The sequence below is a fragment of the Sturnus vulgaris genome, chromosome 7 (genome assembly GCF_052056855.1).
Source record: "Sturnus vulgaris isolate bStuVul1 chromosome 7, bStuVul1.hap1, whole genome shotgun sequence".
NCBI lineage: Eukaryota > Metazoa > Chordata > Aves > Passeriformes > Sturnidae > Sturnus > Sturnus vulgaris.
Genome location: NC_142249.1, coordinates 6443106 through 6458203, shown reverse-complemented (window position 1 = coordinate 6458203; position 15098 = coordinate 6443106). Strand labels below are relative to the sequence as shown.

The window sequence follows — 15098 nt, the reverse complement described above, 5'->3', positions numbered from 1 at the left end:
CTTTTTTTTTTTTGACATGCTGTGCTGGAGTTCAGGAGGCCTCTGGTGGGTTCGATATGATGAAAGAACATTTTTCTGGTCACATTAGTTTAATCTGAAGGGAGAGAAAACCACAGCCATCAAAGATCAAGAAAGGTATGCCAGCATTTGCCCTCTACCTCTTGAAACCAGCTGAGTTCAAGCTCTGACATGTTATTAAACTCAAAAACAATGTTTGAGAGAATTTGAGGGAATACAACAGTTTCTGTCATCTTTGCAGTGTTGTGACAATCTTGTGCCAAAACGCTGCTCTTTCATTACACTTTGGAGACTTTGATGGTGCCAAAGTACTTGTCATTTCCCAAGAATGTGTCTGCCATGGGAGAGGAATGATAACCCTGTGTGACAATTTCTGCATAGTGCCAAAACAATTGTTGCACAGGCAGCAGGCCCTCTTGCTGGATTGTATCTTTTCAGGCTGAAGTCTTAACCGATTTATACAATTCATTTTCCTTCACTTACATCTTGTCTGATTTTCAGGCTGTATTTCAATGCTTAGGGTTTTGTTAGTTGTTTTCGATTTGGGGGGGGGTTGTTGGTTGGTTTCTTTTGTTTGTTTTTTTTTGTTAACCCTGCAAGCAGAACTGGTGCCTTTTAACCCAACCATCAGCTTTTCTTTGATTACTTTTCCCCTCCTAGGTACTTTGAGCACTTATTTCCGTTACTTTACATTAATTCAAGCACTAATTCTGACTTCCTGTTGCATATAAAGCCCCTTAACTCAATGGAAATTTAGGCCTGGTACCTTTAAGTTTACCTTAAAATAAGAAAAAGCAACAGCAATTTTTCTGTCGAATCCTGCAACTTTATCTCAAACTCCTAGGAGCCGTGACGTGTGTTCTCAACAAATATATGTTGCTCTCCCAAACTTTATTCTGGGAAAACTCCTGCTTTTAAGCGTGAATATAGAATCAGGGGAGAGTTCGGGTTCTGAAGGGAGTGTGGGTTCTGAAGGGACTTATCAGTCCCACAGGACTTGAGCTCAAAAGCTAAAGTAGTCTATTCCAGCTACAAAAAGGTTCCATCTGCAGAAGAAATCCGACACTTCTTAGGAGTCTGAAGCTGTTTCCCCCCTCATCCCTGCTGTTTTTCTGGGCATTTCAGGAAGGGCAGTGTGTGTTCAGTCCCTGAGGGGACGGCCCGGAACCCTCGGCGAACTCCTCGCCTTCACACCCGGCGCTGTGAGAAGCTTCGCCTGGAGCTACAAACGCTGCGGTTCCATTAAACCGGATTCAATTAAACCCAAATCCGTTCAAATTAAATTAAACCCGGCTCTCTTCCCGCCGCGGCGCGGCCGCCTCTCCTCGCGAGAGGTCTCCCCCGGCAACGCCGCGGCCATGGCGGAGGAGGCGGCGGTCTCTGAGGCGGCGTTCAGCCTGCAGAGTATCCTTCTTCCTCCCCGCTCTTTCCCCCTCCATGCTCGTCCTCCTGCCCCGCTGTCCGTGCCGGTTCCCCCCTCAGGGGTCCGTCCCCTCAGGGGTCGGTCTCCTCAGCGCTCCTCCCGCCTCAGCCGCTGCGGCCCCGGCACCTGCTGGAGGGGAGGGGGGGTCGGGTGGGGCGAGGAGAGTACGGAGGGAAAAGTCAAAAATCCCCTCGGCTTGTTGCTTCTTTTTTTGTTTTGTTCGTGGAGACTGCAAAGCGGCTGAAGCCTGTCCAGAGAAAGGGCTGGAGCGGCTGAGAGAGCTGGGAAAGGGGTTCAGCCTGGAGAAAAGGAGGAGATCTTCTGGGACATGTCCCCCTGAGGGAGGGGACAGCCAGGGGGGTCGGGCCCTGCTCCCAGGGAACAGGGACAGGAGGAGAGGAAATGCTTTCAACCCATGCCAGGGGACCTTTAGATAGCAGGAAAAATTTCCTCCTTTCACGGGCTGCCCCAGGGAAGCGGTGGCCACAGCATCCCTGGCAGTGTTAAAAAGCCCTGTGTGGATGCGGCACTTGACATGGTTTAGCGGCGTGGTGCTTTGATAGCCGTTTGGTCTTACAGGTCTTTTTCAACTTAAGGATTCTATGAATACATGGGGTTTTGGCCCTGCAGAGGCAGAGGGATATTGCTCACTGTGAGGGGATGTTTGCTTTCCTGGCTGAAGGTTGGGATTCCTGAATGCCCCTTGGAAAAACGGGGGAATTGAATCCTGCAGTGCTGCTGGATGGGCAGCCTGATGTTATAAATACATATTATGGTATTGGCTTTTCGCAAATATTAGGGTGGATACTATATGTGTGGTGTTGAAATGGTTTTTAAGATACAGTTTTCTTTAGGGGTGTTATAAATGAGAAACAAAAGTCTCGGTATTCAGCAAAATTTAGATTGCTTTATTTGATATAGAAAGAGCAAGCAGTGCTGGGGAACGTGAGGGGTCACCGCCCACTCCACGCCCCACTGAACTCTGGCCCGCAGCCTCTTCTTATACTACGGTTTCTCATTGTAATCAATATTTTTTTTTTTTTTCTGTCATAATTTTGCCAGGTAAGCAGTGGCGGTCGAATAAACATCCTTACACAAATTCACAAAGCTTCTGGCGATAGTCAGTTTCACAGATAACCACCAGCGAAGTTCTGGAAGTCTCGTCCTTGAGATAGGCAGCATTGATCAAACAAAGGCAGGAAAGACTATCGGGAAGTCTGGTTTTGCAAGCTGGTAGATGCCACTTATTTGGAAAACATAATATAATATAACAAGATGATTTAAAACAGAATGGTTTTATCATATAATTTCCTTTAATGTCCATGATTCACTTCAGAGCTTAGTATTCTGGTTTATACAAACCCCAATACTTCTGTGATTAACATAAATCTTTTATCAATTACAACAGCAATACATAAGCTGATGAAATGTCTTTGTAGTAAGTGAACTACCTTGGTTGGATAACACCTAGTGAAGACACCTGCTACTGATATACCAGTTACCATCTGTAGAAATTGAAGACCACAGCTCAAGTTAAAACTGAGAAAAATAAATTAAAACCACAACCAAGAAACATGCATGCTCTAAAAAGCTGAACTCAAAGAATAGCCCTGTAAAACAGTTCCTGGAACATGGAAAATAGTTTATAGAAAAGTTTGAAAATGTACGATAGGTCTATGAATATGAAATGTACTGATGAATTTAAGGGGTGTCTCCAAAACACCCCTTGAATGCCAAGCACCAGCCATTATAACCCTTTGCTTTATTGTTTGTCTCTTATTGTCTTTTATTAAACCTTTTGAAATCTACCAGGAAAGTGAACCTCGTTTTTTCTCATTGAGCAGGAGTTAAAATCCCAGTGTGAAAGGCTCTTTTTGCCTTTCCTGTGTTAGCTATTGAGCAGTAAATGTGAAATACCTATGGAGGAGGGACAGGGTTTGGTATTAAGGCACCCAGTCCCAATGTGCTGCTGGAAAAGGTGCTCCTTTAATTTCCCACTGCAGAATAACTGCTGGGATATTCATGGTTTTTGGTCTGTAACTGGGTATGACCGACAATGAGGGTTGTGGTACATAACCTAGACATAACTTTGCTGTGGCTTTCAGAGAAAAAAACCCCACCCAATTCTTTTCACATTTTAGTTGTAGCAAATTTTGTTGGGCTTATAAATGTGTAATTTTTTGGGGCACATCCTGCTTTTTTGTCACTAGGCCAGATGAGCTGCATCTGTTCTCTTTGCCAGCTGTGAGCTGCAAATCAAACTAATGTTTTTAGAGGCTAAGCAATCATACTTTAGTGTCATAGACCCTACCACACCTTAATTTTTCCTGCCTTGCTAGAATTAAGCTGAAAGCCAATTTTTAAAAGTGGAGGGGTGTCCTTTTGCCACTCCTGCCTCAATTTCTACCTTAGTGAATCTGCACAGCTGTTTTCAGTGTGGTGTGCTTAAAAATGCACTGCCTCAGCAGATTTAACACTGTGGAGCAATACAGTAGTTTTTAAAATTAATTTCTCTGTTTTATAGTGCACCTAGCTATCCTTTTTGGAACGAAAAAGGAGGAAAACCCCCAGGATTTTTAAAGTAATATCTTAGTCTGGGCAAATTGTTTGCAATGACACAATAGTTTAGACCATAGTGGATCACAAGGACAGTCAGGTCAATAGAAAATTGAGGAAAAAAGTCCCTAGATTTTGAAAGCTTATTACTTATCAGGGAGTTATGTTGTTCAGCAGTTAGCCTTCCAGATGGAAACAATTTATCTGAGTTTTTCTGGTGCTGTGGTCTTGAATGCAGATGATAGTTATGTTTTGTACTTTTACATACATACTGTACTGTGAAAACTGGCAATAGGCCCATTTTTAGGAGAATAATTCAGATTTGGGCAGCTTGATGCAAAGCTGGAAAATCATGTTGGTTTTTTTTTTCTTTGTGTGTGAAGTACTGAATTGCCAGCTTTTCTTTTCCTTGGAAGTTAATTTTTGGTTTATTTACATGGGTCACTTGTAGGCTAACTGATTTCCTAGGGAAACAGCAGCATCTGCTAAAAACATTTCATTATTCTTTCATGGGCTGTGAGGCTAGTGGATGAAAAGATTTTATTTGGCTTTTATTCTAGACTATTTGCAGTTATAAGTTTGACTCTAAAGCATTTCAAGGAACTGTAGATAATTTCCAAATGAATTTCTGAGTTTTGAAAGTTCCTAATCTTTTTATTGTAAACGTCTTGTGATTATTAAGGCATTTGCATCAGCTCTTTTAAGTGGCCCTGTGGTGTCCAGGGTTTGACCTCAGGTGTTCCTGTTTGGACTCACACACCTGAATTTGCTGAAAAATTGGTATTTTCTGAGAGCATGAAGCTAGTTCTGCTTGAAGGCTATGAAAGTCCTAGTGCAAAAAGACCCCTCTCAAAACTGATGATTGGCTGAGAGCACAATTGAGCTGCTGTTTTATTTTGGAATAATGCTTGGCTTCTGAGATCTGATGAGTCAAGTTTTAATGGTGTTCAAACCTGCTGTAAAAAATTAAACCTAATTTCTGTTTCTGTGCACAGAACTGGGCTTGCTCACCTTGAGGCTGAAGGAAACCTTAAATATTGAAAGGCTTGTATTGAAAAGAACAAGGGTGGAGGTGGTGATAGCAGATTTATAGATGGGTATTTTATGATATTTTTTTTCTCAGTTGGAACTCCTCACATGCACCAGCTGTTTCAGACTTAACTAAACCTGCAGGCATTACCATAACTGATGAGGCCAAAGATGATTATCAGTATGAAGAGGTAACTTAATAAATTTATAATCTCCTGATATATCTTGGTAAAGTGTTCATGTTTTAGTCTTTTTACTTCATCAGTCACACAGATCTCCTGGGAGAAATGACATGAATCTCCTTTTATAAAGTGATGACAGAGGGCATATCTATTTTTCAAGAGAAGATTCACTGTTAGTTGAATTGTTGTGTATTGTCTTTATTTGAATGGTAAATAGTTTTTTTTTTTAAAGGTATAAGAATTTATATTTAAATAAAACATCTATGTAGATATTTCAGCTTCTTTATAAAAAATACTTCAGTAGTACGATTTCTATTTAAATATGGCAAAAATGTATTTTAACAAGGAAGGGATTATTTTCAGCAGTTATAATGGGAATGGGAACAGGTGTATTGTGAAAGAAAGATGTATAAAATGTGTTGATACCAAACTTTACATAATTTCATTCAGGTTTCAGCAGATGATGAGATCAGTCTTCATGAAGATGATGAGGATCTGTCCAAAGCTTTGCAGAATGTTCAAGAGCAGACTGAAAATGCCCACGTTTTAGTAAGAGATTCCTAAACATTCTATGAGTCTTTGAGTCAGTTGGCATTAGTGTCTTGAAATTTACACAGAATAACTTATATTAATTATGAAATATATTGTGCAGGAAAGATTGTCTCCTATTTTCTTACAGGCTTATAGGAATAAACATATGTCATAAAGGAAAAGACAACTTATGTTAACTGGGTTTCATCTTCCTTTAATTTCTGTTCATTTTGTGTTCTGCAAACAACCTGACATTTCCAATACATGTATCAAACCTTTAGCTAGGTTATTTAAAAATGTATTATCATTATTGTAATGCATCAGTATTTTAGAGTTTGCTCTTTATCTGAGCAGATTAAATGAGAATGTGATCCCTGGCACGGGGGAGAAGCTGCATCTGCTTATCACCCACAGAAGGTTGTACTTGAATACTTTGCTAAAACAAATTGTTCATATATTGAAAGTAAAGAATGGACCGTTACACTATATTGAATCAAAATATTAATGAAATTATCAATCATTCCACACCATTGGTTTTGACTTTCTTTACATTTAGAGTTTGATTTCAAAGCAGTTGTGTGATAGTTCAGAGTTACACAATGGGATTGTTGTATTGCATTTTTCAAAATAGGATTTACCTGAATTTACTGTTTTTAACAGTCTGCTGGAAAAGTGCTTTTCCCTGCTGTGTTTCCAATATCCCCACTATCTTGTAGCCTCATCATAAGGGTACAGTCATAGTCTTTGTGTTGCAAAAGTAAATGTTTAATAGTGGAAAGATGAAATTAAGTGACTGATACTTAAAATGGAGGGAGAATGTGCTTTTTCTTCTGCAGTTGTGCATATCAACAGATGAGTTTTGTACTTTAGATCAAACTCTGAGTGGAAATTGACAATAACAGAGTTTTATGTGTATTAAAACTGAATATGTCTGAAAATTAAGGGAAAAATTGCAGAAGTGTTTGAGATGGAAAATACTTAATGCTAAGGAAGTAGTGGAAATTCTTCATGTTCCTTAGGGATATCTGAGATTATGATTATGTTGTGTGAGTTGATGTTAAAATAAAGTGTAAAAAGAGAGAATATTTTTAACCTATTGATCTTTTGACCGTGCTGGATTTAAATAATCTTCTACCTCTTCATTGATTTGTTGAACCTGGAGTGGTAGAAAACACTATGCTAATGCCTATCCCAGTTAATCAAACTGAAGAAACTGTTACCTTTCCTTAGAACCAGCAGATAATTTGTGCTTAAACTCCTACTCCCTTTGATTTTAAGCTTATGCTAAGAGTTGTTTGCCTTCTTCCTGCTTGATTGGTTATTTGGATGCTTCATTTTTTTCCATAGTTTTGAAACTGAAGTAATGTTTTCAGCCTTTGGACAGAAAGACATGAATAGAGAAATGTTCTAATACACTTGCTAGTTCCTTGACAGGTTTCATAATGATTTACTGTATATTTTGTGAGGCTCACTGACTCAGTTTTTTGATATTAATTCCCTGGAAAAGCCAAGTGCTTCTGGTGACCCAAGTTAGAAGCATTGTTTCCTGTGAATTAATATTGAATCAACATCCAAATTCTGGGCTAGGAAACAAAGTAGAAGGCTGTCTTCTTCATGTGATAAATAATTGGCTTTTTAAATTTTAATAGCTTATAATCTTGGCTAAAATAAATTAACTTATATAATAACCTTAACCTGGATGATAGTTTTAAGTGATTGTGTATATTTGCTGCTCAACTTGCTGTTTACTTATGTATGTAATCCCATATTAAAGTGCAATGCTAGGTACACAGATCAGTGATCATCCAAAAATATTAAAAATCGGATATTTTCCAATTTCAGATACTATCCAGGATTTCTAAGTTGAGTAACATAATTTGTCCTTAAGCACATCTCTACATTTTTTTTTTTTTTTAGACATTTTAAAATAATATAAATTCTTTTTCAACACAACCAAAAAGTATTCTGCATGCAAAAGAAAATATCCAGCTGATAAGGACTGTAGGTAAGGGATGCCAAACTTCTGGAAAGCCACACAGAGATGAAAGATGGCTGAAAAACTTTCTTAAGTAGTTACAGCTGTTAGATTTTTTTGTCCTCTTAATATCTACAATGATAATGAGAAGTAGCATTAACATTCATTAATGTTGCAATTTATGTACGCTTGATTTTCAGTTTGTTTGAACATGTTAAAATCCTCGAATTCCCTTTTAATATTCTTTTTAAGTTTAGTAAGTCTTTTGAGAACATCTTACCTTGTTTTCTGGAGAAATTATTAATTTATTTGGTGTTCATATTTCTTCAGTGGACAGAAATTCTTGAAAGTGCTGTGGAAGTTCCTAAAGTTAAGCTCTTAGAAATTAATTTATTTTACTGGCCGTATTTACCATCTTGACACCCACAATTTTTTGACTATCTTAAATAGCACAAAGAAATACTTAACAAAGCAAATATTTAATTTATTTTGACTCCATGGTCAAACTCTTCTAATAAGATGGTTTTGTCCAGAAAACTGCTATAGAATGTCTGTTTGCATCATGTTAATTAGCTGTATTTTCCTTTTTTCCAAACAAGCAAATACACACAACAAAATTCTAGTTATGCTACTCTGTTGGTAGTCAGCCATGGTTACAATGAAACTGAAGCAAGTGGTTGGCTTCATGTCACTGCCAAAGTCTGGGAAAAAGCTGGGAATTCACTTCTGGTTTCCTGAGGCCCTGCTGTCATTCTGAATTCATTTCTCCCTGTATTGTTCACTGCTCGAGCTTTGGTTCCTGCAATGATGCTCAGTGCTGGTATCTCACTAATGAATTCTCTTCTGCACGGATGAAATGAATTCCTATCAAATTTCCATTTATTAAGGCAATCAAACTGTGTTACTTCTTCCAAAGCCTGGCTTTATAGATATGTTTGGAAAACTACAAACAACGATATTGGACATTTACCTCACTTGGAGTAAAAGAAAGCAGTAAGCCAAGGCATGCAGCTGCATGTCTGCCCATGTACTCTTTGGTTCTTGTGTTACCACAATTAGAAAATAGACCTGCCTGCTGTACTGGAGCTCTAGTAATGAAAATATGCTAAATATTACATTGCACTTGGCATGTTGTATTAGTCATAAGGCAGTGTTACATGGCCTCCATCAGGCATGTACAATCATTTCTGGTTATATTAGGTAGGTTGCTTGGATTGAAGACAACATTTTCTGTGTTATACAAAAGGGCCTAGAGATTTTTCTCCTGTGTTTTCATTGTATTGAGAGAAATGCCTTTATCTCCAGGTAATTTATGCACTCGTGGTGAGAGAGCTGCCACTAAGGGCATGAATAAGCCATAAATGAATGGAGTTATCAGAAATCCCAGGCCTTACAGATTCTTTTATAAATGGGTGGAGGAAATGATTTGCAGTCGGGGCCTTTAGCATGAGTTGATAAATCTCTCAGTGTGGTTTTTTTTTTCAGTTTTGTGGTATTTTTTTATAATCTCTCACCAAGATGCATGTTCAGTGCAGTAGCTTGTCATGCATTGTTGAGCAGGTCCATTGTGGCACTGTGCCCACATGGAGTTCCCAAAAGCCAAGACCCTCATATTTAGGTATGTCAAGTCACTGCAATTCGTTTGATATCTGAATGAAATAAGGCCACTTCTTTGGCTGCCAAGTTGTGGCAGTCTCTCTCATCTCATTGTCTTTAAATGCTTTTTGTGGGAGAGAAGTCTCAGACTGGGTCATATTTTCCTTTTTTCCCATTCCTCCTTGCATGTTGAATTCTCTCTGGGAGATCTAAGCACTAAGCTGTGTGCTGAGTGAGCTGAATGGGGCTGGGTGAAGGGAAGGGATTTGCATTGCATCAGAAAGCTGTGAAAGGGTGGGTTTTTTTATTTTTCTCTGTAGCAGGACTGCTCTGTTCTGTGCTGATTCTGCTTTTGGCAATGTGCTTGCCCCATGAGCTGACCTTTTCTGCAGAGCTGTCTGGGTGGCACTGGGGGAGCAGCAGAAGCCCTGGTGCACCATCTGCCTTCTGCTAACAGTGCTGTCTGGCAGCTTCCTTCAGTGCATGTTGGGAGGAAAAGGACACTTGATTTTTGTGGGAATTATTCCTAAGGCATCAGGTGATGGAGATGAGATTCTGTCTGTCCCTCCACTGCATGCACCATGACAAAAACCATACAAGCCATTCTACTGCCACCTTGAACTGCTGCATTCTTCATTAGATAAGGATTGAGATTTACTCTGGTGACAAAAGATCATCCATCAGTTTTAGTACTTTCAAGACTCAGTACCTGCTGCTACCAGCTTTGGAATACCTGCTTAAATAAGGGAGATGGGGTTTGAGTTATTTTTTAAAACCTTTCACATTAGAAAGATCACTGATTACACTTCTGATCTGTAAAGAGAAGGGGAACATTCAGCTGCACTCCAGTAGATCTGTGACTTTAGATGACTTCAGAAATGGAAAGTATGATCATGACATTTCTCTTGTAAGTTTAACAGTTATCAAAATTTAATTTCAGGCTTTGCAGTCGGTTCTGACTTCTAAGAAATCGGTATCAGAAACACCTCAAGCAATGGATGACTTCTTCTGTAATTTCCTGGTCAGATTGGGAATGTCTAGAACCCTTGACTGCTTCCAGACTGAATGGTAAAATAATTTAAGTGGCCATGTTGCTTTGGGAATTAGATGGTTAGGATTCTAATATTTTTGGTATTTCAGGATATTTTTTCAGAAAACTCTCCTGAGTACAAGTCATTCTTAAATATGTAGTGTTTTAACAAACAAATGTGTTCCTGATGAGAATGAGGAACCCTTGTTTAAGTAATTGGTAATTTTTGGTACAGCAGTTAAGAAATATCAATTTTTATTTTTTAAGATTTAGTTTATACAGTGATCAGAAGAATAATAAACTCTTGAGTTGTTGCTCTCTTCTTTTTCCAGGCTTTTGTAGATTGCAGGGTTTTTGTCCATGCTTTATGCAGAAGACTAAAGGTGCAACTTTGTTGAAATACACCACTCTCGTCATACATCCTGCAGAATGGATACTTTTTTACTGTTGATTAAAAATTACATGTTAGGAATGCTGCAAAGCTTTGGAAGAAAGCTGAATTACTTTGGAGCAAAAAATGTCACTTGTCATGAAGTTCTGTTGAAATAACATAAAGTTACAGACTTGCTTTGAACCAGCAGGTTATGTTGGAGAAATTCTGACAAGTGGAAACACCTCCCTTTGATTAACCTTGTTCTGAGTTCCAAACATGAGAAATTCAGAGGGTTTTTTTTAGTAAAGTCTCTTGAAATTGTGTAATTTGAAAATTAGAGGAAGTTAGAAACGTCTTAGTTTTTCATACAAAAGCATTGAAGCTTTTAAATTTTCTTAGAAATATTCTCAGGTGTGGAATCTGTGCTGCGTTTGCAAGGCTCTGGTCTTAATCATCAATCAGGCATTGCCTTTGGAATTAATAATGGTCTGCTATTTGATAGCATAACGATGGACTTGAATGATTCCTTGGAGAAGGAGCACTCTACTTCTGTGTTCTTTCTCAATAAAAGAACTGCTATGAACAGCATTAAGTTTGAAATCTAATAGTTTTTATGCTAAAGATAATTAATAGTAGACAGAGATAAATAGTGACCTTCTAATAAAGCTACAGCTTTCTTTGAAGCACTTAGGGTCTGAATTTATATCAATAGCAAAATTAAAATTGCTTTTTAACAGAAAGGGCCTGTTAAATCCTGCTCAATCTTGTAAATTCTTAGCTGTACATATATTTTTTTCTATACATAATACTTTTAATTTCAGTAGCTTTAAAAATGAGCTCAGCATGTCAGTATCTAATCTTACTGTATAGAGACTCAGCATTAATACCTTGTTTCAAAACGTTTCATGTTGGTTGGAAATGGATAATTTACAATATTAATGAATGTGAGAGCAGATTAGTGTACTTGGGTTCCTCATTATGTATTGGGACAACACTCTTGCTCTCATGCTGTGGTGATCAAGTACTAATGGAATTTAAAATGAGAAATTAATTAACGTAGAGAAAATTTATCAGAAGGCTGGCTTTGAAATTATTGTCTGTCTGAGATCTAAAGGTCACTTAAATGGGACCAAATTGTCTGTGTTTACTTTGGAGTTTAGGAAAACACTGTTACTCTATCCAGCTGTATAAAATGCTGTGATTTGATTATGGTTTATTTTATGCCAAGACTCTTATTTTTCAGTGAAGTAATGAATAATTTTATAGCAGTTGTAATTATTTTCTTCTTTAATTATGTAGGCTGTTTTGCACATAAACACTTCTGCACTTTTGATTCCCATTATACTTTAAGGAACATTACAGTTAAATTATTTTTTGAGTATCTAATTTTCCATTAAACTTCCCATTCATTTGTTACACAAGACTTGATAGCACATTTGTTGTTTATTGAAGACACTGGATTGACAGCTTTTAAGTATGAAGTGCAGAGGCTGATCAGCTGTGAATTCCTGCATCTGCCAGTCTCTCTCTCCTAATTCCAAGAGCCCAGGTCATCCTGGGTTATCAGTTTATTACACAGCCTCTGTGCAACTTTATTCCTTTGAAATTCAGTTTCTAGCAGTTATAATGTAAATTATATAGTAATAATATATTATTTTCAGTCAGTCTGCACTGAGCTTTGATGACAAAATCATAGTTAACCATCTGTCCTTAGGCTTCTAGATTCTTGGTTGATTTTTAATAGTGATTTAAGAATTATAGCTCAGTAGTTCTGAAAAGCTTAGTAAAATACCTGTGTGTGCATGGAACTAATTTAATTTCCATGTGCAGTGACAGAAGTGAGAAGAGCAGCTATTTGGCAGTCGGCTGGGTATGGGGGAGGTCTGTGAGATCTACAGGACCAGGCTGATGGAAGATAATGAGATTTCTCAGTGTTATTTGTTGTGTGGTTTTTCATTTCTGCTGCATGCACAAAAACATTCACTTTCAGTGCTGTTCTTAGACAATGGTATAGTGAATTTATTGGTATTAATTGTGTTTCATGAAAGCTGTCTGTCAGAAAATTTTGCTCTGTTGGATTTGAGGTTTATCAATTATCCATGTTTGAGTCTTCATGCAAATACTTGGTTGGTTTTCATGAAGGGAAATTAGGGCATTCAGTGGAGAAATAGTTCCAGCAAGTGAAGGAGTACCTAGAGTTGTGAATTTCTGCCATGAGGCTGCCCTTATTTACAATATTTCTGATAGGAATTGTGCCTTTGCATCAGTCACTCTTTGGAGGAAAGAAAAAAACCCCCAGGCTTCTTTCTTAGTGTTAAAGCCTATTCCTACAGTAATTTACTTAAGAAAATGAAGTGATGATAGAATGAATTTTACTGTGAACATGTTCAGATGAATTTTTCAAAAACCTTTCATCTACTGGTGGTGAATGTGGCAGGTTAATTCAGAGGGATGAGCATTCCAAGAAGTATCCTCAGAATGCAAATATGTAGCTGACTGTAGGAAGTCATTTGGACAGAGATACTAACATTCCCCTTAAGTTTTTTGGAGGATGTTAAATAAAGGTTGCTTTTTTTAGAAATGCTTTTTGTTTCAGCAGCATGATTATTGATGAATGATATCGATGATTACTGTCTTCAGATTTCAGATCTGCTGCTTTATATCCAGGCCAGGTGTAGGACATTGTGCTTAGTATGATTTTTATTTCTATTTACTTCTGCTCTTTTCCTACTTCTTTATTATTTGGAAACAACAAAACAAAATTGACAGACTCAATAAATTTTTCACCTGGAAAAGCAAAAATGTTCATGTTGCTCCTTCTAGTGAGCTCCCACCCAGAACATCTTCCCAGCAGGGAAGGTGCTTGTGGTGTTATGGTGTTCAATCTGATTCAAGTTAGTTACAACTCCATGCACCCTCTGGTGAGCTGATGTCATGGCTGAGATCTCACTCTGGTGTCTGTACTCTATTCTTAGGTTTTATTGACAGTCCTAAAATAGGATACTGAATGAGTAGATGCTATTGCTGGAGTTACAGAAATTCCAGCATTCCAGGCTGCTTCAGGTACTTTTTCTTCTGAAAATCCAAGTCAGTCTGTGCAAGTATTTTAACTAAAGCAGTCATCAGCTTTCTACATCATGGAATCAAGTATTCTCAAGGGGCTGGTAAAATAGGTAAATATTGGTAAATATAATTAAATAAGGAGAAGGAAAATAAACAGGAAGGAATTTCCTTAGATGAGCTCTGTATTCCATGTTGAAAATGGCTCATTCATCCTTATTTTCTGCAGATTGAGTCCTCAAAAATAACTCCCAAAAAACTTGATGTATTTGAGCATGTGAGATAAAAAGGACTGTGAGTACATACAAATGCTATTTGAACAAGATTATTTGTTTCTGCCTTTTTTTAATACTATTTAAAAGAAAGGAAGAAAATAATTGTTTAATGTGAAGTACTGTTATGTGTCTTGACTATTATGAACAATACACATTCTAGAATGAAAAGCAGGAGAATAGAACAGCGTGGTGGGGTAGTCAATTCACTGCTGTGCACTCTAATGATCACAGAAGGTAAATGCTTTAAGATGGTAAATATTGCTGTGCTTCTACTTTAGGTAAATGGTAGCACGAGAAGGAAAACATGAGTGAAGAAATGGAAACATGGAATGAAATAAGTAAAATAAATCTGTTTCTTTTCTACCAGGTATGAACTCATTGAGAGAGGTCTGCTCACAGTTGAGGCTGCTGGGCTGGTTCCAGATGTGTACACCCGCAACCAGCAACTGGAGGCTGAGAATGTGAGCTTGAAGAAAGATCTGGAAAACTACAAACACTCTGTCAAGTATGTTATTTGGTTTTATTGAAACTTTATATATGGTAGTAGATGGCCAGATAAAGTAAACCCAAGTACTTAGTGAAAAATAGTAAATTTGTTATGCTGGCTACACAGACTTTTACTTCTAGGTGACATTTATAATTAAAGCTCTTTTTCTGAGTTCTGTTAGAAACGTAAATCTTAATTTCTTTTATTTGTATTTACTAGGCAAAAAATAATTTCAATATCCAGTAATCATAACAAATTACTAGAGAGAATCGTGAGAGCCTAATAGGTAGAACTAAAAAATAAATTGTTATGTGCATTTTGTATTACAGTACTATAAATTACAGCTACCACAAATCTTCAGCATCAGAAAAAAAATCACTATACATTTAGTCTTCATTTTTTTAATTACAAAAAAATCTATCACTCTGGGCCCAGTGGTAATGGTGTGTCAGTGTAAATTACCATCATTGATTATACTCGTGTGTACATTGTAGTAGTTTATTCTACAAGTCTGCAGTACCTCAGTCATGAGAGCTAAAATACTTAGCCTATGAAATGGAGGG

The 15098-nt window shown here is 37.7% G+C and overlaps 1 protein-coding gene across 1 annotated transcript in view; it reads left to right on the top strand.

Moving 5' to 3' along the window:
• Window positions 1-1363: 1363 nt before the first annotated feature.
• SPAG16 (sperm associated antigen 16) overlaps window positions 1364-15098 on the top strand; it is a 360207-nt gene continuing 346472 nt past the window's right edge. The window contains exons 1-5 of the mRNA XM_088167654.1: window positions 1364-1422; window positions 5171-5217; window positions 5659-5757; window positions 10251-10378; window positions 14416-14553. Of these exons, the coding sequence (XP_088023780.1) occupies window positions 1377-1422; window positions 5171-5217; window positions 5659-5757; window positions 10251-10378; window positions 14416-14553 (458 nt within the window). The 5' untranslated portion in view covers window positions 1364-1376. The remainder of the gene's footprint in view (window positions 1423-5170; window positions 5218-5658; window positions 5758-10250; window positions 10379-14415; window positions 14554-15098) is intronic.